The sequence below is a fragment of the Petromyzon marinus genome, chromosome 10, assembly GCF_048934315.1.
Source record: "Petromyzon marinus isolate PM22_M1 ecotype Great Lakes invasive population chromosome 10, UKy_Petmar_22M1.pri1.0, whole genome shotgun sequence".
Classification (NCBI taxonomy): Eukaryota; Metazoa; Chordata; class Hyperoartia; order Petromyzontiformes; family Petromyzontidae; genus Petromyzon; species Petromyzon marinus.
Window position 1 is genome coordinate 2,709,469 of NC_133676.1, and position 23,305 is coordinate 2,732,773.

General features: G+C 56.0%; 1 protein-coding gene and 1 long non-coding RNA gene across 7 annotated transcripts in view; one reads left to right on the forward strand and one right to left on the reverse strand.

The window, feature by feature from the left end:
- LOC116941109 (titin-like) overlaps positions 1-23,305 on the reverse strand; it is a 127,769-nt gene that overhangs the window by 1,507 nt on the left and 102,957 nt on the right. For all 6 annotated transcript variants that reach the window (XM_032951761.2, XM_076066038.1, XM_076066037.1 and 3 more), the window contains 31 exons: positions 22,217-22,483; positions 21,349-21,618; positions 20,734-20,997; positions 19,844-20,128; positions 19,010-19,303; positions 18,167-18,240; positions 17,513-17,671; positions 16,464-16,628; positions 15,740-15,935; positions 13,711-13,989; positions 13,484-13,541; positions 12,937-13,061; positions 12,014-12,211; positions 10,748-10,795; positions 9,367-9,462; positions 8,643-8,861; positions 8,128-8,200; positions 7,654-7,700; positions 7,365-7,511; positions 7,098-7,243; positions 6,284-6,484; positions 5,742-5,776; positions 5,368-5,541; positions 4,852-5,011; positions 4,599-4,712; positions 3,879-4,043; positions 3,189-3,341; positions 2,855-3,068; positions 2,183-2,296; positions 1,454-1,621; positions 858-912 (listed from right to left, as the gene is read on the reverse strand). In XM_032951761.2, the coding sequence (XP_032807652.2) occupies positions 858-912; positions 1,454-1,621; positions 2,183-2,296; positions 2,855-3,068; positions 3,189-3,341; positions 3,879-4,043; positions 4,599-4,712; positions 4,852-5,011; positions 5,368-5,541; positions 5,742-5,776; positions 6,284-6,484; positions 7,098-7,243; positions 7,365-7,511; positions 7,654-7,700; positions 8,128-8,200; positions 8,643-8,861; positions 9,367-9,462; positions 10,748-10,795; positions 12,014-12,211; positions 12,937-13,061; positions 13,484-13,541; positions 13,711-13,989; positions 15,740-15,935; positions 16,464-16,628; positions 17,513-17,671; positions 18,167-18,240; positions 19,010-19,303; positions 19,844-20,128; positions 20,734-20,997; positions 21,349-21,618; positions 22,217-22,483 (4,963 nt within the window). The remainder of the gene's footprint in view (positions 1-857; positions 913-1,453; positions 1,622-2,182; positions 2,297-2,854; positions 3,069-3,188; positions 3,342-3,878; positions 4,044-4,598; positions 4,713-4,851; positions 5,012-5,367; positions 5,542-5,741; positions 5,777-6,283; positions 6,485-7,097; positions 7,244-7,364; positions 7,512-7,653; positions 7,701-8,127; positions 8,201-8,642; positions 8,862-9,366; positions 9,463-10,747; positions 10,796-12,013; positions 12,212-12,936; positions 13,062-13,483; positions 13,542-13,710; positions 13,990-15,739; positions 15,936-16,463; positions 16,629-17,512; positions 17,672-18,166; positions 18,241-19,009; positions 19,304-19,843; positions 20,129-20,733; positions 20,998-21,348; positions 21,619-22,216; positions 22,484-23,305) is intronic.
- Positions 5,475-7,956, forward strand: LOC142924204 (uncharacterized). The gene is made up of 2 exons (XR_012941380.1): positions 5,475-5,600; positions 6,302-7,956. It is a non-coding gene; the product is annotated as an uncharacterized LOC142924204 (long non-coding RNA).

Here is a 23,305-nt window from a genome sequence, read left to right on the forward strand (position 1 = left end):
CTCTCAAGCAGTGTTTAAGCAGGGAAACAATCTAGTTTTCGCCTTTCCAGCCTGGTCAGGAGGGTGTTAAACAGTCCCTGATGTTGTTATAGGCGAGAGCTCTCTCCACGAGCACCGCGGGGATCATGCAGTGCAGTAGAGCAACGCGGTACAACATGTGTCATGCACTGTCACGGTGTGGGCAATAACAAAACTCGCAAACAACCCAACCAACCACATCTGTGCCGTGAGCACGTGCTGGCAACTCGACGACGGATGACCGCTCGAACAGGACCTACTTTCCCAGCCTGGATTGTCTGCCCTGCGCAGGTAGCACGGAGCCACCAGGGGTCACTAAAGGTCACCGGGTTATCATCTAGGAGCAGGGGAGGAGCGCTCGCAAGCCTCACCCTGCTTCGAGAAGCCGCGCTGAATCACAGACTGGCCCTGGAAGCAATCGTCAGCTGTGAGTGTGGACCTGCTGGCGGCTTCCTAGGCCTGGCATCTCTGGGGCTGCAGCTGCGAGGCCTTGCCGTGGTCGAGGCCTCCTCGTCCTCACAGACGTGTGCAGGCAGTGCCACGCCAGCAGCGTCTTTTAAACTCTTAACCACAACCGCGCCGGGTGCCTTGCGTCAGTTTTGCCACACAAAAGCGATGATGCTTTGGATAGAAGCGCTCGTAGAATTTCACATCACGGCTCTCATGGAAGCAGAACCCCCCCAGTGGTCGTGAAGGCTTTGTGTTTGACAGCCGCTGCGTGCGGGACCGTCAACGCAGAGCGCCAGCTTGCTGTCTGCCACCAACTCCGAGAGGCTGGTGCCTGAGCCTCCGCGCATGGCTGTGAGGGCTGAACACGCGTGGGGAGGAGCCCGGCTTACATGATGACAGTTTTCTTTGAGCTTCTGGCGTCTTTCTCAGTTTCTTGCTCGGCACCTAAGCCAACAAAGTCAGAGGGCACCTGTTGGTTATTCAGTGATCGGCAGCAGCGGATGCTCACACAAGCCTCCTGAATAACTAAGGTGAGAGCCACTGAAGCAATCGTTTAATTTGCCAAGACCGGGGATGCGAAGATCATATGGCACCAAGAGGTGTGCAGTACGGGCAATACGATTACAAGAAGTGTCAAAGATATTCGAGTGGATTATTCACCCCACGGCTCGATGCCAATAGCATGATTGTAATAAGTTAGGTTTAACAACAATAATGTGATGCCAAAATAGCCACTGGCCAACACAAAATATGAATCGTGTGTGCAGGAAATCCGGTGTACGAGCACTTTGGGCTCTACGATTGAGATACTCTGATGTGGCCCACTCCGAGGACAATCGTGCACCACCTCTCATCAGTGACATGAGCAATAGCACATGGCCTGGTAGCGAACCGGTGGAGAGCCCTCGAGAGACCTATACGGCGGCCGTGCCGCGCGGGCCTCCCTCGCACGGTGTGGCACGTGCGGTGCGAGCGACGGACGCACCGGCGATGCGCAGGGCGGCCGCGGTGTCGGCCTGGCCGGCCGCGCTCGCCGCCTCGCAGCGATAAAGCCCCGCGTCGCTGCGCCGCACGCAGCTCAGGGCGAGCGTGCAGTTCCGGCCGTCGTCCACCCGTGGCTTGTGATCATCGTCCACCTCCAGGGGCCAGCCGTCTGTGGAGCCGCGCCACGCAGGACACTCATTCACGTCGGAAGGCCTCGTCCCACGCAGCTCCGTGCCCATCCGGACAGGGGCTCGTCGGGTGAGGAGGAGCTGCCCACGCCCTGTCCATGCCCTGTCCATGCCCTGTCCATGCTCTCTTTGCGCCATCAGGGAGCGCTGTAGTGAAAATCGCCAATGCTCTAAAAAGTAACGCTGCCTACAATCAGAATTGCTTCTGGGGCCCAGCGGATGAAGTAATGGGTGAATAGTAACGGCATAATCATGCATGGCTGGAGCGGTGAGACAGGGGTTTGCGCACTGTGCTATGATCCCGGCGACCCAAGTTGGATTGCAGGCCACAGTTGAGACTGATAGCAAGCGACTGCTAAAGCGGTCCTCGAGATCCCCAACTAGCACTGCCCAGCGGGGTGAAATGTTTCCAAACAGCTCACGTGGGTTGATAGAGCACTGTATATGCAAGGCTGTTTATGACTCTTAACAGATACCCATGCATGGGAGCGGGGTAACGGCGGGCAAGGCTCGGGATACAGCTCAGGCTTTACCGAGCTCACCTTTGTACCAGGTGATGACGGGCCGCGGGGTGCCCATCACGTGGCAGCGCAGTGTGATGGAGTGGCCCTCCCGCACGGTGCACTCCTCCAGCTTCTCGGTGAAGCGCGGGGGGCCTGCTCAGGGCCACGCAGAAGCCGCGGCGACACAGACATCCGTGTTTCTGGCTCCCTGCTCTAGCCCATTGTTTTTTTTTCCTCTGTCGACGATTGCCTCTTCCCATAAAACACAATTAGTCTACGTGGAACCTCGTTTGTCCCCGCGATGCGCGCACCCTACTTTCTGTGCGGCAATCCGAGATCCGGTTTATTGCACGCGTGTTACACATTGCTGGGTAAGTCAGGACTCGCTTCCCTTGCGATTTCTTGAGTCTCAATGCGAGAATCAATCGTTCCTTCACCATCGCGGTGCATGTAGAACATCGGGGCTGTAAGGGTCCCCGTAAAGCAATTGCACACGTCAAGTACGAATACAAGATAATCAATCGTCTCAAATGATTTGAATCTCGAAATGCGAGTGAAAGATTTAGGTGGCTTAATGGACGCGTGGTCACATACATCTCGTGCACATGTATCACCCATCGACACGCACACACACTGTGCGTATACACGCATAGCCAGGCAGATATTGCAAATGGTGTTGTGTGTGATACAGGTGAGGTGGGTAATGCACACCCCAGGCTGGATCTTGCGAATCCTGCGGCTGCTGCTGCGTCTTCTGCGTCTTCTGCCTCCCCTGCAAGAGGTACAGCTCACAAAGCCACGCGTCCTTGTGGGCCACGCTGGCTGCCTGCAGCGTGAACTTGTCCAGCCCGCTCTCGTGCTCATGCAACAGCTCCAGGATTCGCTCGTGCCCCTCCACCACCTCGCTCACCTCTACGTTCCGCACCTGGACGCCACGGAGGGAGAGAAAGGGCATCTCTCCGTCAATTGCGAGACGTCGGGAGCGCGCCAGGGCTGGAGATGCCACGACCGAGGGCTTCCCGGGGGGAACGGAGGAGACGCTCACCGGCAGGGCGTGCAGGCACGTGTAGGCCTGGGAGGCCGAGTGGCTTCCACGCCTCGCCTTGCACACGAGCAGGTGGCTGTTGAAGAGGAAGAGGTGGCGGCGGTGGCCTCGTCGGCTTATCGCCTCGCTGCCCTCCCACGCCTCAAACACGTCCTGCGCTCGCAACGGCGGAGATGGTTGGAGGGGTGAGCGATGGTGGCGGAGGGGTGGGAGATTCCATCCAAACGAACAAAACAAACACTGATCCTGCCTTCAGTAATGGCTCAATTAATGCTTTTAAATTAATAAGCGTTTGCCATCTTGGACCACAGCCAGAAGCGCATGAATGGCGCAGGTATCGAACCCTCTCATGAAACCATGTCCACTGTGGTGGACTACTATGATATAAATGATTGCGATGAAATTATGAGCATTTTTAATGATGACTCCATATTTTGGCGTTCCTTTAACTCCTGAAATCACAACATCAAAAAATAAAGTTCGGGTTAAATATCACAAAATATTTAAGTAGAAATAAATGACTTCTTGAATAATGATAATTCTCCAACTAAGCTGATTGCTTCGCTCGACTGAGAGCACCTGTCTAATGGGAGAGCGCCTGCTGTGTGCACGTGGCTGCAGGGTTGTTGTGTGCACGTCGTGGTGACGTCATTGCCACTTAGTGGCGAATGGCGGTTGTTGTTGTTGTACCTGTCGCAGGAGTGGGCCAAGGTCGGCGAGGTTGGTGGGCACCTCCTCGATCATGGACAGCTTCATCTCGTCCTCCGCGCGTTTCGGAAGCGACGCCACCACGCCGTAGGCCTCCTCCAGGCCTCGGCAGTCGCCGCCCCGGCTCGCGCGCCTCCGGATCAAGTCCTGTGGGCGGGCGGTGGCAGCGTGAGCGACCACACCTGGGCAGCTGTGTGACACCGCTGATCTGTGCCACACTGCGGCTGCTGACCACTGAGGGTTTTTCTTCTTTCGTACAGCTGATGTAGATGTAGAGCAACAACTACAATTTCACATTCAGGAGGTCAAGCCAGACAACCGCGTTATCTGGCTTGATAACAAATGTGGGTAAGGTTGGTGGACGGTGTCCCAGGACGGTAAGCGGTGGCCACGCATGCCTCTAACGCAGCACTTGAAGACAACGGCTGGTCGACTTCATTCTGTGCTGAAATTCCCTACAAGGTAGCCAAGGATGGCAGTACAACAACTAGGATTGGTTGACTGCTATTCCTTGGATACCAGGTACTCCTTTTTTCTTCCCTCATGAAAAGGAATTTGGAAAACAGCACCATGCAGGATCCTTTTAAAAAAACAATTTTGAGGCTCATTGGTCCTTTCCAGGATAAATGGTTGACGAGACTTTATGGACAGGGACTGGGCGCCTTTCCCTTTTCTCAGAGCCAGATGCCCGGCTGCTCTCACCTTCAGTGCCACCTGATAAATGTGCAGCTGCTCCTGGGGCAGGTCCAAGTATTTCTGTATGGACAGCACCGACTCGGGGAAGTGTGTGGACTGGCGTAGGATCTCGGTATATTTCTGCACAGACAGGAAGGGAACAACGGAGAGATTTGAGATAATCCTCACGGAGGACAATCGACACCGATGCACGATAACTGAGGGTGCGGGTCCGTTGCTTCATCGCGTGGCGATGGCTTGGGGGGGAAAGTGGAGCTACCTCGAAGGTGACCCTGACGGCGTCGCTCAGCAAGAGCAGGTCGGCCTTCGGTTTGCCGCGTAGGTACTGCACGTACACCTGGAGTTGCTCGCGGCTGCCCAGGATGGCGTCCACCACGTCGCTCTCGTCCCTGCACGCCCTGAGCCTGGGCAGGAAAACCCTGGGAGCGCAGCACAACGCGTGAACCGCCCGTCGGCATACGGCCCGTGTCTCTGCACGTGCACTCTGCTCACGTGGCTGGCAGATGGCACGCGCTCGGCTTCGGTGAGATAAAAAAGACGTTTGAACAAAAAATATCAATAGCATGGATGAAAGATTAAATTTCTTTAAAAAACAAAGCCCAACGTGCTCCATTCAAGACCAAAGCTTATTTACATGTTTTAATACTTTCTAAGGCCACAGTCAATCAGAAGGAGAACGAGTTGGGAGTAATTTGTCCAACATCTATCATTGAAAACCGGCGATAGGCGTAGGAAATTGGCGAGGCAGTGGCAGCAGGAGGCAGTGAGTGCTCACTGTCGGTGGAAGTTGAGGATGTCCTGCACATTCCTGAAGATGGCCTCCCGCTTGGACCTGACCAGTGCCGGGATGTTGACCTGACTCTCCACGAACTGCACGTGATGCGACACCAGGAAGGACAGCTTCTTCACAAACTTCTCCTCCGCCGCCACCAGCTGCTGCAGGGTGACCCTGCCGCGGGAAATGCCAACGAGGGATCGTGACGTTGCGCAGGCAGCTTTCGGAGCAGGGTGAGGCCCTTTAAAGCCTTTTTCGGTGAGGCCGGAAATTATTTTTTCCCCCGACATAAAAAATGGTGTGCGACGGTGCGATTCTGGGTACATTTAGAACAATGTTCGAGTTGTGTGTGACGAAAATAGACGTGGACTTACTCGATGGGTTGTTCCTTGCGGCCCGTGGATGGTGTCTAGAGAAGGAGCGACGGTGGACGACAGAAATTAAAGTAACCGTTCGTGTTCAAGTTTTTTGTTCTTTTTGTACACAGTTGTGAGCGCAGGCCCAAAATGCCCAAAATGTCAAGCAGCCAGAAACAAACAGCACTATTAAATATGTAATCGATAACAGTTACTATTGTTAGAGCTCAGAGATAATTGACGATGATGGGAGGGAATTCCAAAGTGGAGCAGTGCGAGGGAAGACGCAGAAAGAGAAGTCTAGAGACCTGCAGAGTGGTGGTTTAGTTGAGTGAGTTCACGCTTGAGTGAGTGCATAGGCGATAGGAAAGAATCTGGTAGACTGAGTCCTCAAAATGGATGGAGGATTGAACAAGTGAACTTCACGGGAACAGTAACCGTGGTAGTAGCCATAGACGAGTGATGAGAAGGCGACTGACTACCGGCGAGCGAGTGACGGCAGTGAATCAGTTCCGCCGGCATGTCTGGGGGACCAGCCATCTGTGCCGTGCATGCACTACCTGTGGCTTCTTCTCCAGGTAGGCGGAGGAGACCCATCCCTGCTGGCACGCGGAGGTCTCTGAGGACCTGCTGCGCACGAGCCACAGCAGCGGGTGGGCACAGTCCAGCACCTCCACGTGTTCCCCCCTGCCCAGCGACAGGAATGCGCGCTCCGTGCTGGTCCACGTGTAGTCGGCCACCAGCACGTACACCTCCACGCCCTGCACAACAACACAGCGGGCAGCCCCACCACAGTCCAGCCCTCCCCACCGCGTGTCCCGAGCCCTCAAGGATTCCGGGGGCTAACGGGTCTTAGCCCAGCTGGATCGCTGTCGACCAACGCCTTCACGCCACAGCAGCTGCGAAGGCTGCTGTGTTGTTTGTGCAGTACCACGGCGTGAATTTGGTGGCATCCGGACTCTGCTGGACATATTTGTCACGCAGCAACAAACTGCCACCTATGACCAAATCACCCGGGACGAGCGCAATGCTGTCAAATCTAGGAAGCAAATCAGGGCTGAGCCTAGAGAGTACTTGGATGGGTGACCATTATACGTAAACAGTTTGTCATAGGTTTGTGGAGCTGCAATGGGTAGCGGGCATACTTTTATACTCCCACGTCTATGCTCCCTGCCATCACCAACCTTCGCTGATCAGCAGAGTTAAGTATGATCAAATAAGCACCACTTCCTGCATGTAATGAGTGGGCCCCTCATCCAGCAGTGGACTGACAAACGGGGACATGCATGCACACTATACCGACGCTGAACCTGGCCTCTGCGGTAGAACGTGTGGTTTTGCGAGCGATCGAGTGTGGCGTGTGGGTCAACGCACCCGCTGCTGGAAATCGTCCTCCTCGGACTCAGAGGTGGCCTCGGCGGGCCCGGGGAGGCGCGGCGGAGGGGTGGAGGTCTTCGGGGACGGGCTGTGAGCTCTCCTCTCCTCCTCTCCGGCTTCTAGTAGGCGCACGCGCAGGGACGCTGCGGGAGACCGTGCACGGTGGTCAAACACGGCGTCCCGTCTCGCCGGCGGCCGGCTGCGAGCGCACCGCCGCCGCGACGGGAAAGCCAGGTTTCCTTGAAGCCCGGAGCGATGCCTCACCCTGAGAGAACTGCGTGGAGACGATCTCGGTGATCTGAGATGTCAGCTTCTGGATGAGCTCCTCCGACAGGAAGATGGGGCTGGAGGCTCGCGAGTCTCGCTCTTCCGGCACCTGCAGCTCCTCCCTGACGCGCTCCACGGCCCGATCTGCAAATGGGCGCGAGCGGCTCGTTAACGTGATAAGCGCGTGGCTTGCTAATGCGAGATAAATCGCAGCTCGGTGGCCTTAGGCAAATCCCTGTTGGGGACGGACGAGCTCACAAATCCCAGCCGCACACACGAGACTCACCGCTGCTCTTCTTGGGCACTTGTCCTACAGCGTCACCTCCTGTCGGCCTGACAACAAACAGAAGAATCATTAAACTGTCATTTGCGACTGGATTGCTGAGTGCGCTCCTGCGCAACATGATGAGGCCGTTACCGCTGCCACACATTATCCCCAACCTTGAGAGAATTTAGTTACGTCGTATTTTTTTGTCTTGTAAATCTTTCCACACAGAAATATTCGTGTTTTTTGTTTGTTGTGGTTGCACCCGATTCAAGAGCCGAATGGCTCACAGGGCTATACCAAAATAAATAAACTGAAACTGAACTCCCGTCCAAGGTCAGTTAAATAAATTGTTAATTTTATGGTGTGGTCGAGGCGGACGGAACGTCAACACGCATGTGATCTCGGTGCCGTCGCATAAAGGCGGCACCAAGGAGGTGGATGTGCTCAGCCCCAGCCGTGTGACCCCCCCCCGCTTCTCACCACCCCTCCCACCTCTTGAGGATGTAAGAGAGATGCTCCTGCTTCATCGCCGACCGCACTTCGCTGTCCCCACTGGGCCCTCGATCTGGAGGAGCAACGGTGAAATTGCGTCAAGACCGCCGCAACCACCCCAACGACGCCCCCCGCCCCCCCCCCCCCCCCGGCGTCGCGCACACGCCTTGCGCTCCGCCATGACAGTGATGTCCATTGCATGGCAGTCAAACCGACAGTTTAATTCTCAGACCAGGAATTTCGGAACAATACACGCAACGCCAAATTTAAGGAGATGGTCTTTCGTTAGTGACTGGGCTGAAACCATCAACTCGAGAGCCCGCTTTAACCACAGGTGGCCGCCTGCGTTCAAACCCAGGACCTTGGCCGCGCCAGCTCGGCGCTATGAATTCCGTGCCAGGCGGCCGGCTGCCTCTAGCCGTGGGTGACTTCAATGCTCAGCCGATTGGCATCTGCACCCTCCTTTAAAGACGACAACGCCGTGCCGGTTTGGATGGCGCCCTCGCGAGGCGTACCGGGGAGCACCTCCACGTTCGCCGTGCAGATGGCCTGCCCCGCGGGGTTGCTGGCGATGCAGGTGTAGCTGCTGGCGTGGTGTGGTGCCGCCCGCGGGATGCACAGGCTGTGCGCGGGCGCGCTGCTCGTCAGACGAAACCCTTCCGTCGTCCCCTTTATCCGGTGCACCTTGTCCGGGGACTCCTCCTTCAGCCACGTCACCAGCGGCTCCGGGCAGCCTGGGCGCACGGGGAACACGCCGAACGGCATTTTGATTGCGTTGTCACGAGGTGGAGTGGGGTTGTGAAGGGGGAGAGGGTGGCACGGCCTGGCAGGGGGCTCCGCATGTTCCCCTGCCGGGTGCCTCCCGCGCACGACCTTTGGCAGCGGCGTCGCCTGCAGCGGTGGACCATGCAGAAGATTCCATCCAGCAGCAGAATGAGAATGGCTAATGGTGTGTTGTTGCTGCTGTGTAAAGCATCTAACGATGCAGATTTGTTTGGCTGAAACTTTTTTTTTGCACTCACTATGCGTTTATAAAACTGTGTACCGCACATAAGAGATGGGGAATTTTCGATTATTGAAATCGAATCGTGGGTGGCCTGTATGTATAAATCATCATCATCATCATCGTGCATAAACACGCTTATACAATACGCTGGCTGCAACCCCACAGAGGCCGTCACTGGGAGCTGGGGGAAGCGGGGAGAAGCCCTGGTGGAGGCGAGGACCGGGTCCCCGTACCCTCGAGGATGACGCCGAGTGTGACGCTCGCGCCGCGTGACACGCGCTTGTTGGTGAACCTCTCGAGGAACCGCGGTGGCACCAGACTCCCGAGCGCTGGGTACGGCAGTCCACACACACACACAAACATATAAAGACAAAGATCCCCCGTGTAGCCTGTAACAGACTGTAGGGGCAAGTGCTGTTAGCGAGCACCTATGAAGGCCGGAATGGCACACGAGGGGGTGGGTGGCCAGCACCACACCTGGCCGCCTTTGTCTCCCTAGTGGTGATGTTTACACACTGCACCTGGTACTCATTTGAGGCTGAGTCGACCTAGGGGAGGCCTATGACTGGTTCAGATAGTTGTCACTGGTGGTAGCCGTGAGCGGGAATCGAAATCGGCTCGCCAGGTTCGTAGCGCAGCACACTAAAAGCTACCCTACCACTCCCCACACACGCACACACACAACAACAGCCGCCAGTCGCCACTAAGTGGCGGTGACATCACCACGGCGAAGGCTCACTGACAGGAGGTCACGGGACAGACCCAGGTGCCATGGGTTGACTGAGATGACTGGCAGATGCACCAGTTGTGCCCCCTACTCTGCCAACTGTGCCACGCACACACACGTACGCAGCACACGCCCGTGTCCGTACACAGGTCTGCACCCGGCAGCATCAGCACCATGGCCGTGTCATAGTTTACACAACTTCCAAGTTTTATTGGCTACAGTTTGACGCAGTTTGTATTCATAAAACATCTAAATATGAAAGCAATGTGCATACGCTGACCTAAACGCTCCTGAATATATAACTGGCTAAACATCCTGGTGCAGGAGCATCCTGAAAAAGGACCTTGAAACGCAGCGAGGCTTTCCAGGATAAATCTATTCCACGGCATCCGTTCGTCAGCAGAACGACGATGGGTTTTCATGTTTCACTTTTCTCGTAAGGATTTAAACCATTTGAACGTCTCCTGCAACGACTGAAAAGGCCGATCCTGCAACGACAGAGGCCGCTATTGCATTTGTCGTATCTGTGATTGGCTGCGGTCCTGTCATGGCTTGATGACTTTTGTTTATTGACAAGGCTGCATGGCGGTGCCTTGCGCTGATGGCACGCGTTCGTATGGGGGGAGTTGTTCCGTAATCCCGTGCGCCTTTCTCTTTCCAGAGCTTCGCATTCATTGACGTTGATGTCAGAGTCTTTTGAGATTTACGCGTGTGCGGACGTCCTTGAATTAAAGTTTTGGGCGACCCACAAGTCTCTTGTCATTTGATATCTCAAATGTATTATTAGAGTCTCTTCATGGAAACTGCTCTGCTACATGCAACTTGTCTGATTTGTTGCAGACGTTAGTGTGTGTGTGTCACGGCCATTGTTGTTCATCTTATCTCACCTTCACCCGCGGATCTCACTTCTGCCTTTGCTTCCGCAGTCTCTGGGGCTAGAAGGTGGCACAACATTGACCACACACACGCGCACAATAAAGTGCTTCTCACATGCTATCTCTCGACATTGACGGGAATCCCTCATTCAGTAACCAATAGATCAGGGTGCAAAATGTGGCAGTGGAAGGTGAGCGGTGGGAGGTGAGGGGGGGGAGGTGAGGGGGGGGTGAGGGGGTGAGGGGGGAGGTGAGGGGTGGGAGGTGATGGGGGAGGTGAGGGGGGGAGGGGGGAGGTGAGGGGTGGGAGGTGAGAGGGGGAGGTGAGGGGGGAGGTGAGGGGGGATGTGAGGGGGGAGGTGAGGGGGGAGGTGAGGGGGGAGGTGAGGGGGGAGGTGAGGGGGGAGGTGAGGGGGGGGAGGTGAGGGGGGGGAGGTGAGGGGGGGGAGGTGAGGGGGGGGAGGTGAGGGGGGGGAGGTGAGGGGGGGGAGGTGAGGGGGGGGAGGTGAGGGGGGGGAGGTGAGGGGGGGGAGGTGAGGGGGGGGAGGTGAGGGGGGGGAGGTGAGGGGGGGGAGGTGAGGGGGGGAGGTGAGGGGGGGGAGGTGAGGGGGGGGAGGTGAGGGGGGGGAGGTGAGGGGGGGGAGGTGAGGGGGGGGAGGTGAGGGGGGGGAGGTGAGGGGGGGAGGTGAGGGGGGGGAGGTGAGGGGGGGGAGGTGAGGGGGGGGAGGTGAGGGGGGGGAGGTGAGGGGGGGGAGGTGAGGGGGGGGAGGTGGGGGGGGAGGTGAGGGGGGGGGTGAGGGGGTGAGGGGGGAGGTGAGGGGTGGGAGGTGAGGGGGGGGAGGTGAGGGGGAGGGGTGAGGGGGGGGAGGTGAGGGGGGAGGTGAGGGGTGGGAGGTGAGGGGGGGGGAGGTGAGGGGGGAGGTGAGGGGGGGGGAGGTGAGGGGGGGGTGAGGGGGGGGAGGTGAGGGGGGGGTGAGGGGGTGAGGGGGTGAGGGGGTGAGGGGGGAGGTGAGCGGGAGGAGGTGAGGGGGGGGAGGTGAGGGGGTGAGGGGGGAGGTGAGGGGTGGGAGGTGAGGGGGGGAGGTGAGGGGGGAGGTGAGGGGGGGAGGTGAGGGGGGGGGAAGTGAGGGGGGAGGTGAGAGGGGGGGAGGTGAGGGGGTGAGGGGGGAGGTGAGGGGTGGGAGGTGAGGGGGGGCAGGTGAGGGGAGGTGAGGTGAGTGTTGGGAGGTTGTTGGTGAGATGCGGGCAGTGGGAAGGCACAGGTGGTGTTTGGCTGACCCTGCAGGAGGAGGTAGGCCGAGGTGTAGACGCAGCCGGCCATGCTGCTGGCGCACACGGCGTACTCCGCGAAATCCTCGGGCAGCAGGGGGTCGATCGTGAGCACGTGCCGCGTGCCCACCTGACACACCTGCAGCCGCTGGGAGCTGGCCAGAGGCCGCCCGTCCTTAAACCAGTAGAGCCGCGGGGCCGGGGAGCCTGCAGGCCGCGCGGGGCGGCGAGCGCGAGAACGCACACAGCGGCGATGCAGGCGACAATACCGGGGCGGACAGGCACGGTCGCTCACACAGACATGGCATAACACACGGACAAATATCCCCCGTGTAGCTTTAACAGGCGGTTGGGCCAAGTGCTGTTAGCGAGCACCTCTGAGGGCCGGAATGCCACACGAGGGGGTGGGTATCCAGCACCAGGCCCGGATCGACCTAGCGGAGGCCCAGGACCGGTTCAGATAATCGTCACTGGCGTTAACTGTGAGCGGGAATTGAACGCGGGTCGCCGGGTTTGTAGTGCAGCGTAGCGCTAACCACTGCACGACCACAAAGACAACGTAATAGAGGCACAGACGAGAACAAAAAGAACCCGCAGGACAGGACACATGGACACCAACATGAAGACATGGACACACAAAAGTATAAGGATACGTTGGCACGGACATACTGATATGGACGCACAGACAAGGGCACATCAAGAAGACACAGTGAAATGGATAGAGACACAGTCACATAAACATAGGCACACTCAGAGGCAGAGCGCTAACCCACTCATGGAGACATATGGACACATTCGTAGACGTCCAGACATGCACGGGACCACCGACTCTAAACGATCCACAGTGCAGCGAGACCGGCAGCCAAGCGACGCCCACACCCAGGTCCCAACAAACACAAGCGAGCTGTCGTGCGTGTGCGTGGCACGCTCACCTGTGACTCTGACGGACAGGCTGACGTTCTGAGCGCCAGCGGACACATACGTGTCTTGCAGTTCCTGTGTAAACTGGGGAGGTTCTTCCTCCACCTGAGACTCCAGAACCTTCTCCGATTGGTCCCTGCGAGTGAGAGTAGCACAGAGCCGTTCACCCAGCAAGGCTTCACAGAGTCACGAGATATTTTTTTCAGAAGGGTCCTGCAAAGTTTTTAGCAGTAAGAAGTGAGCTTGCTAAATGTAACCCCAATTGAGTAATTTGCAGTAAAATGTTCACCATTGTGATGTTTGGCTAATTTCTGCTGCAGTGTATTTTTTTTTTACTCTGGGAAGAAACCAGAGAGGCTGGAGGAAACTCATGCAGAACAGGAGGAGAACATACAAACTCCACACAAAAAGGCACCCAAGTCCCGGGAATCAAACCCAGGTCCTTCTTGCCATGAGGCACGAGTATGGCCACCGTGCTACCCTGCCGTCCTAATAACGACGACTTGCCGCCAGAGGTAGCGCTGGATGCTGGTGCGAACTCCTCCGACCCGCGCTCACCTCGGTAAAGTAGCACCAGTAGCAGCGAGCAGGCCCGCTCCACCGGCATCCCCGGATGCTGCGGGGACAACGGACGACGTCACAAGGACACAGCGGCCGGCGATGGCGCTCCCCAGAACGCGCTTCTCGCTGCTCGCACCAAACCCCCGGCGAAGTGCCTTTGGTAACATTGCGCTTGACGACCCACCGAGAAATCAGGGGGCACGATCGGCAAATCCGTAGCTCACCGTCCAGGTGTAGCTCCGCACGGCTGGAGGCGATGCCGGCGCGGTTCTCGGCAACGCAGCGGTACACGCCGGCGTCCTGGGGCCCGCACGCCTGGATCATGAGCCGGTGCCTCCCGTCCTCGCGGGCGCTGATCTCGTAGTGCTTGCTCGTCTCCAGGTGCCGCCCGTCCTTGTACCAGCGCACGACGGGAGTGGGTAGTCCGGCCACGGCGCAGTGCAGCGTCACCTGTTGGCGCAGCAGCAGCTCCTGGCTCCGCAGCTTCCGCAGAAACCAGGGCGCTGCCCGACAAAGACACAACATATATCAACACCAACCACCGTGTCACAACATACATCAACACCAACCACCGTGTCACAACAAACATCAACACCAACCACCGTGTCACAACATACATCAACACCAACCACCGCGTCACAACATACATCAACACCAACCACCGTGTCACAACATACATCAACACCAACCACCGTGTCACAACATACATCAACACCAACCACCGCGTCACAACATACATCAACACCAACCACCGTGTCACAACATACATCAACACCAACCACCGCGTCACAACATACATCAACACCAACCACCGTGTCACAACATACATCAACACCAACCACCGCGTCACAACATACATCAACACCAACCACCGCGTCACAACATACATCAACACCAACCACCGTGTCACAACATACATCAACACCAAGCACCGTGTCACAACATACATCAACACCAACCACCGTGTCGCAACATACATCAACACCAACCACCGCGTCACAACATACATCAACACCAACCACCGTGTCACAACATACATCAACACCAACCACCGCGTCACAACATACATCAACACCAACCACCGCGTCACAACATACATCAACACCAACCACCGTGTCACAACATACATCAACACCAACCACCGCGTCACAACATACATCAACACCAAGCACCGCGTCACAACATACATCAACACCAACCACCGCGTCACAACATACATCAACACCAACCACTGCGTCACAACATACATCAACACCAACCACCGCGTCACAACAAACATCAACACCAACCACCGTGTCACAACATACATCAACACCAACCACCGCGTCACAACATACATCAACACCAACCACCGTGTCACAACATACATCAACACCAACCACCGCGTCACAACATACATCAACACCAAGCACCGCGTCACAACATACATCAACACCAACCACCGCGTCACAACATACATCAACACCAACCACCGCGTCACAACATACATCAACACCAACCACCGCGTCACAACAAACATCAACACCAACCACCGTGTCACAACATACATCAACACCAACCACCGTGTCACAACATACATCAACACCAAGCACCGTGTCACAACAAACATCAACACCAACCACCGTGACACAACATACATCAACACCAAGCACCACGTCACAACATACATCAACACCAACCACCGTGTCACAACATACATCAACACCAACCACCGCGTCACAACATACATCAACACCAACCACCGCGTCACAACATACATCAGCAGTAGTAATAGGTTATTACCCTTTTATCTGGTACCAGAACTGATACCTTTATACAAGGGGATCATGTTTGCAATAACCACAACACAAGCAGTCAAAATGCAAACAAAAAGAGACAACTCTGATAATAATATGCACTGTCCTTGAAATTGATTGGTCCACACCCGAGACGGCTTTTCTTAGAGCCTAGTCTCCACTGGTGTTGGACCAGATGACGCCAAAATGCGTACAACTCAAAGACAGCGCACTATCAGAGTATTGAGAGCTCGGGGTAAGCAGTTACATTATAATGTAAAAAAAAAACATACATCAGCTTAGTAATTGTATGTTTCCCACTGTTATTTACAAGCCATGCGGCGACGGTACAGCTCCGCCATTCGATGTTCAGTCCCACATCTCGCGGGCATTGCTGTGGATGCGCCGACAGTGCGTGCGTGCGCGGGTGCCCTTCGACAGAAAGGGGCCCCGTGGCAAAGGCCGCGTGCTCGCCTACCGCTGTCGTTCTGGCCGCTGGCGCTGTGCTCGCCGTGCTCCGTGGGAAGCCTTGGGCACGAATGCGCCAGCACGTGCCCGAGGAGCAGGCGGCGGCGCCTGGTGGCCGGGCTCGGCAGGACGGGCTGCTTGCTGACGCGCACCTCGGCTGCCCCGCCGGGACCCTTCTCCAGCAGGCTCACCTCCACCGGCGAGCCCTGCGCAGCGCGCCGCCACGGCACAGTCAGCAGCAGGACCTCCGCCCACTCGCGCCGTCGCAGAGCGCACGTTTCATATATATATATACACACACACACGTGATCTACTGGTTCATTCACACAAAGTGAAGGGGAGAGGGGCAGGAGTTCTCAAGCTCCGTCGCTTGGGAAGCGTCGCTTGTATCATCGAAGGCTCTGCCAAGGATCGGGGCCAAACAAAAGACAGCGACATGGATGACATTACGGTGAAGCGGGAAGATCTGGCTTTCACTAAAGTACATCAACATCAGTGGTGATCAGTCCACTGTTGCATGATGACCAAGTATACGAAAACAGCAACACCCATCTCTTCTAGATTTGAAGCTTTCGTGACTGCAAGGATCCATACTCTTTGGTTCTATTCGGTAAAAGTAACGTAGGTAAAAAATAAAACAACAAAAATCGCGACGTTTCGGCCACAACACCCATCTCATTGTTAAAGAAAAAAAGACTGGCGGGGGCAATCATGCCACTTGTCACGCTGATGACCTGCAGTCCAAAGAGCTTGCGGAAGCTGCCGGCTGCCAGGTGTGCCTCTCCCGCGTCGAGGAAGGTGATGTAGATGTAGTGCTCGTCCTCGCGGTATGTCTGCTCCGACGTCAGCTGCTGCTCCTGCTGCGTCTCGTCTTCAGCCTCGGGGGTGGCCTCGCTCGGCTGCGGACGGGAAGCACCTCGTCACTCTCGTCCATGGGTCAGAGCGGGCGACACCGCGTGCCCTTGTCGACCGTAAAACCAGCGGGAAGAGGAGACTCGTGAACGTGCGTGGATTATGTAACGTTTTGCCCAGTATTTACGCAGCCGTATGGAAGCCGACGGGGTTTCTCTGTGGGAGTAATTCGTCTGCATATTTGCTCTGGTTTGTGTCTCCAAATTTTGGGCAATAATTTTTTAATCCATGTGGTCGGCTTTCAACAAAGTCCCTAATAGCAAAATTACTTTACACTGCAGGTTGGTTCACATCGGATCATCTCTACGGGAGTTATCGTGTGTCCCCCATTATGTCTGGATGACAGAGCTGACACATCATTAGACCACCTTTGCCAGTTCCAAAATGTAATAAAAGGGTTTTTCCCCTTTTTTCTGGCAACAAAACTGCAACCTTCTTACGAGGATTCATGTCTGCATTAACCACAATACCTGCAGTCAAAATGCAAACAAAAAACATACTATGACGCCTTTTGGCATCATCTGGTCGAGCACCAATTGGGTCGAGGCTCAAAAGAAAGCCGTCCCTTGGTGTGGACCAATCAGTTTTAAGGACAATGCATACATTATCATAGTATGTTTTTTGTTTGCATTTTGACTGCAGGTATTGTGGTTAATGCAGACATGAAGCCTTGTAAAAAAGGTTTCAGTTTTGTTGCCAGAAAAAAAGGGGAAAAACCCTATTATTACAGAGCTGACACATATGAATGTTTTCAACCTCAGTTGGAAGCATAGCCATTGAAATCGGTGACATCGAAGGCAATGTCCTGCAGGGAACAAAATGGCCTCAGGGGGATCACACCTCCGTGCACGTGCGCTGCATGCAACTGCACCTCGTCGGTGCTGGTGTAGGACTCCTCGGTGGACTGGCGCGTGATGAGGAAGCGCCGGAGGCTAGTGCGAGTGGGCTCCAGCAGCACGGGCCCCTGGGCGTCGCCTGCCTCCGCCTGCGGCTCCTGCTCCTTCTGGCTCCTGTAGTCGCGAAACACCGCCTGGCACACGCACGGGCAGGGGCTCTCCATCACTTCGCTGCCAAACCAAATCGCGCCACCCTACCCTGCCTCACCACCCGCCAACTCGCTCGGCCCCCGTCGAGGCCATGACTTCATCTGAACGCGGCGGTCTCATTGAACCCTCTCTGGCATCCTGCAAAGCTCAAGTCAGGTGGGGCCGGACACATGTCATTTTCACCATGTCTGGTTTTTCAATTTCAACATGGCTGGTAGGAGTTCATATAACGTCACAGCGGGCAGGCATGACAGACCAAGAACATATAAGCAGCGGATGACACAAGCGATGGTTCGAGATGGCCAGAGATAAAGTCACGCTCCCAGGAGGGGTTGAGTGATAGACTAAGAGCCACAATGGCCCCATAAGCAACCAAGGCAAAAATCACCTCTTGTGCGAGCAGTGGAACCAGGTTCGTGCTTTCCGTGCAGTGGTCCGGGGTGATATTTGCTCATCGCACACAGGAGCCGAGGACCTACCTCCTGCTGCTCTTCCCGCTGCTGCTGCTCCTTCTCCTCCACCTCGGCGCTCCGTGGCGAGCGTTCCGTGTACTCTACACGCAGCACAGCGGTGGTGGCGGCGCCACGGTCAGCAGAGTGCAGGCGCTGATGCGCCAGTCTGTGCTGGATGCAGGAGGCTCAATGGAAAGATTGTGTTATGCCCGCAGCTCCAACACTGCTGGCTTTTCGAAGGTGCAAACATCAAATATGTACCCTTTAACTGAGCATGGGATGGCACGAGAAACTCAGCGCTTACTCTTTTAAGTGCAGCCATCCACAGCGAAACACAAACATTTTCCATCTCCAAATAACAGCAGCTACACAGCCAACCGTGGAAACCGCATGGATGTGAAGTCAACGCAGATAAAAAGCATTTCGTACATTTTATATTTTCACCATTCTCATCTCGCGAGGCTATCAAGAAGGTGCTGTTTTTCACATAGTCAGCAGGAGATTCACTGCAGGGGATGATGTTGCTGTACTTAATCCCAATTTGCAATGAAAAGTTTTCGAATTAGGCAAATTTGGACCACGACGCTGGGCACGCAATCGCCTACCCTTCTTGAATTATGTCACAGGATCTTAAATTTACACTTCATCTTTCCTATGGCTGACGTAGATGCAGCGCAACTACTGCGATTTCACATTCAGGTGGTCAAGCCAGATGACTGTGTCAGGAGCACATGGCACGTATTTATGTCCTCGTAAACCATCGCTGCGATAACCAGGGCCGCCCTGCGAGTCGATCCGCGAATCTGCGCATCGATCGGCGAGAGCGCCCCCGCCGCCGGGGTGCCGTGTGAGCGAGCCGCCGCGGCTCACCGAGGCGCACGCTCTGCGGCAGCTGCATGGCCTTGCTGCGGCCGTGCTGGTTGACGGCGAAGACGCGGAAGCAGTAGGAGATGTCGGGGAGGAGGTTCTGCACGGTGAGCCGGGTGCTCCGCAGGGGCTGCCCGTGGCACGGGATCCAGCACCTGTCCGTCGACGGGAACATCTCCACCCAGTAGCCCGTCACCCTGCTGCCACGGTCCGCCTGCGGCGCCACCCACGACACCGTGACCGAGTGCCGTGTCACGACGATCACCTCGGCGTCCTCGGGCGGCTCGGGGGGCCCCGCTGTGAGAGGATGGGGGGGGGGGGGGCGATAGAAAATTGGGAGCGCACGGAGCCTCAGAGCAATTCCGTTGCTTTGCTCATTGATGGATTCCTGACGGTGCTTCGTGGTAGAGTGCAAATCCGGAAATAAGCGAGTTCCTCATTTCCAAATTGCAACTTTAATTTTCGCTGCCAGCAAGGTGAGCTTTGTGACACCATGCGCGACTCTTGCGAGCACACGTAGAGGAATTCCTGTATAGGGTGTGTGCCTAGAGTGTGTGTCTATAGTGTGCATCGAGAGTACGGGAGGGCAACCCGCATGCGGCTCCTTAAGGATCAGCTCGTACTCACATGCATTGAGGCTCTTGAAATATTACGTTTTATATCGAATTTTTAAATAAATCGCTCTCGTTATTTTATTTACTGACCCCTGAACTAGAGCATGCCCAGGTTCAGCGTGTGTAGAGTGCATGCCTGCCGAGACTATGTTTGGCGGGCGTGTTTCGACCATGCGGCCAGGTTAAGTGTGTGTTTAACGCAGCTGCGTGAGCGTGCGCTTACCGGAGACCGTGAGGGTGGCGCGGGAGACAGCGTCCCTCGCCTCGCACTTCACCTCCCCGCTGTGCTGAGGCTGGGCGAAGTGGAGCAGCAGGGAGCAGGTGGCGCCCTCCTGTCTCCGCTCCCACAGGGGCGACGCATCGGCCTCCGCTCCGACTGCGACGCCGTTCACGAACCACGCCACTTCCGCGGGCGGCAGCGCGCGGTTGAACTGGCAGGAGAAGTGCGCCGGCTCTCCCGGCGCCACGCTCACGTCCGACAGGCCACGCCGCACCTCCGTGTGCCACGCTGCCTCGCCCAACGGGAAGATTGAAAAGAGGGACGCCCGCGTGAGTTGCAGCTTTCTCCACGCTGCTGATTGACTACTTAAGGCACGCTGATCAAATCGCTAAAACACACAAAAAACAGTGCTCGCTTTCACGTGTTCTTCAGCAGGCCAGGAGGCACGATGATTTTGGCGTCGGCTGTCTGTGCTTTCTGCTGTCTGTGCTATCTGCTGTCTGTGCTATCTGCTGCCTGTGCTATCTGCTGCCTGTGCTATCTGATATCTGTGCCGTCTGCTGTCTGTGCTATCTGCTGCCTGTGCTATCTGATGTCTGTGCTATCTGCTGTCTGTGCTATCTGCTGTCTGTGCTATCTGCTCTCTGTGCTATCTGCTGTCTGTGCTATCTGATGTCTGTGCTATCTGATGTTTGTGCAATCTGCTGTCTGTGCTATCTGCTGTCTGTGCCAGTGCTACGTGTGTTTTGATTTTGTTCACATTGTCGGCTGCTCGTGCTGTCCGCTCTAGGTGCTGTGTGCTGTTCATATTGCGTCGGCCGTTAGCACTGCCCGCTGTCTGTGCTGGCGGAGTGCGATGTTAACGCGGGCGGTGCCGCTGGTGGGCATTCAACCTGTGACCCCGAGGATGCAGGTGCTGACGGCATCCCCGCTCTTGCAGGTGTACATGCCGCTGTCGTCCAACGCGACGCGGTGGATGGCGAGGCGCGCGAGCGAGCCGCGCTGCTCCGTGACGACGCGCTCGCTGGGTAGCACCGCCGCTCCGTCCCGCAGCCACGACACGGCTGCCGGCTCCGACAGCTCGCACTCGAGGGTCACCGAGGACCGCTCCTCCGCCACCGTGTCCGAGAGGGGTACCACCACCTTTACCGGCCGCTCTGCCGAGGGAGACAGGGAACGGTCACTCGCGTTGAGTGTGTCAGTCGCGGCCGTTCTGTAGCTGATGGCCATTGGTGGATAAAACGACATTAACATCGTTTATTTATATTCGTTTATTTATCCAGGGAAGGCTTTACACGGATGTTTGTCCTTTCTTTTCAAGGGCATATCTCACAGGGGGAGGAAACTGAAATATACGGAGCGGATACCACTGAAGGCCCGCACAGACAAATTCACAAAGCGACTTTCTGAACTGCCATCTCCTGACCACCTATCTGACACGATGGACCAATTAAAACGTGGCGGCGTTGCACAGGGGGAAGGTGGCGGCTGCACCGAGCCAAGCGTACTGTTCACGGTGAGCAATGCCGAGCTGGCGGCGTGGCCGGCCCAGAAGCCGACGGGGCCTCCGTCCTGCGGGCCTGGGCTGAGGAGAACGAGCCTGTGCGTCCTTCCCTCCACCGTGATCTCGTGACTGGCGTCGCTCTCCAGCCGTCTTTCTCCCCGCATCCACCGTGCGTCATCAACGTGCTCGTGGGAGAGCTCGCAGGTGAAGCACGCCGCTTCGCCCTCGCACACCTCCGTGTCCTGCAGCTGCTGCACGATCTGGATGTCCCTCTCTGCACCAAGGGGTCAACAGCAGTCAGCTCGGTCACTATTATTTTCTGATGCTTTGCCCGGCAGGTCATCGCCGTGAGTGCCGCTGCCGTTGAAGACGAAGGTCACCCGCTTTTTTATTTTTAAATCATGGGGAGCGGTATTGCTCACAAAGACAAATATCCCCCGTATAGCCTTAACAGACTGTTGGGGCAAGTGCTGTTAGTGAGCACCTGTGAAGGCCGGCACGGCACACGAAGGGGGTGGGTGGCCAGCGCCACGCCCGGCCGCCTTTGTCTCCCACTAGGTACTCATGTGAGGCTGAGTCGACCTAGGGGAGTCCCAGAACCGGTTTAGATAATCGTCACTGGTGTTGGCCGTGAGCGTATTGTTAACAAGCACCCGTTAAGACCACCATGACCCGCGAGAGGGGTTTGCGGCCAGCATCGTGCGAGCAAAGGGACCCAGGAAAAACCAGATCCTCCGTGCCACTTGTGCTACGCATGGCCAGGAACCGAACCCAAGTCACAGGGTTCGAGGTGCATTAAACAAAGCACTGCGCCACCGCGTTCCCCCCCCCAATGGAAGCCACGAGCAAACACGCGCGCGTGCGCAAGTCACCCGTGATGGTGAGCACCGCCGAGGTGTGGTCGTGCCCTGTGTGGCAGGAGTACTCCCCGGCGTCCGACAGGCTCAGCTTGGGGATGAGAAGCGCAGCCGAGCAGCCGTCGCGCAGGAAGCCGTGCTTGTGCCCGGGCAGGAGCGTTGTCGCGTCCTTGCTCCACGTGACGGGCACGTCCGCCCGCGATAGCTTGCACGTCAGCGTCGCCTCCATCCTCTCCTCCTGCACGAGGTCCTTCAGGCCCTCCGTGAAGACGGCTACTTTTTCTGAGGATCAAGAAATGTATAACCTCCGGCTTGCGTGTGCCAGCACGCGAATCTGCGGTGAACAGTACCAGCTTTCCCTACACCTCAAGCCTTACTCGCGAGAACGAGCTTTGAACACAATGATCCAGCACTCACTGATTCACTCCAGTCACTCGCTCAATGGCGGCCAGTCACCTCCCTATCGCTCTTCTATCGCTACTACCATGGTTCTTATGAAAGAAAAAAGAAGAATGGGTTTTAGCCGTTCTGGCAATAAAACAGCACGTGTTTAGATGTTCAAACACCAAATAGAAACCTTTTGCAAGGAATCGAGTTACTGCATTAACCACATAGAGTACTTGTAGTGAACATGCAAATAAACATGCTCTAATAATATATACATTGTCTTTGAAACTGACTGCCCTTCGTTAGGGCCTCGTCTCACTCGCGTCAGACCAGAGAACAGCAGAAGGTGGACAGTACGGAGGCAATGCACTACCAGAGCATTTCTAGCTCGGGGTGAGCAGTTTCAAAGAGAATGCATTGATAATTATCAGAGCATGTTTGTTTGCATGTTCGCCACAAGTACATGTGGTTAATGCAGACGTGATTCTTTTTAAGAGGCATCTATTTTGGTGTTTGAACATCTTAACACCTGTGTTATTGTCAGAAAGGGTCAAACCTATTCTTATTTTTCTTTTCATACTTTGACATTGGCAAAAAGGTTCCATGTTGTACAATGGTTATTGTTCAAATGATGTTCACTTGCTTATTCCTCCACCCTTGTTGCTTCACTCATGCTGTGTTCAACAACCAAACTGCAGGTCACGACACTTCTCTCCT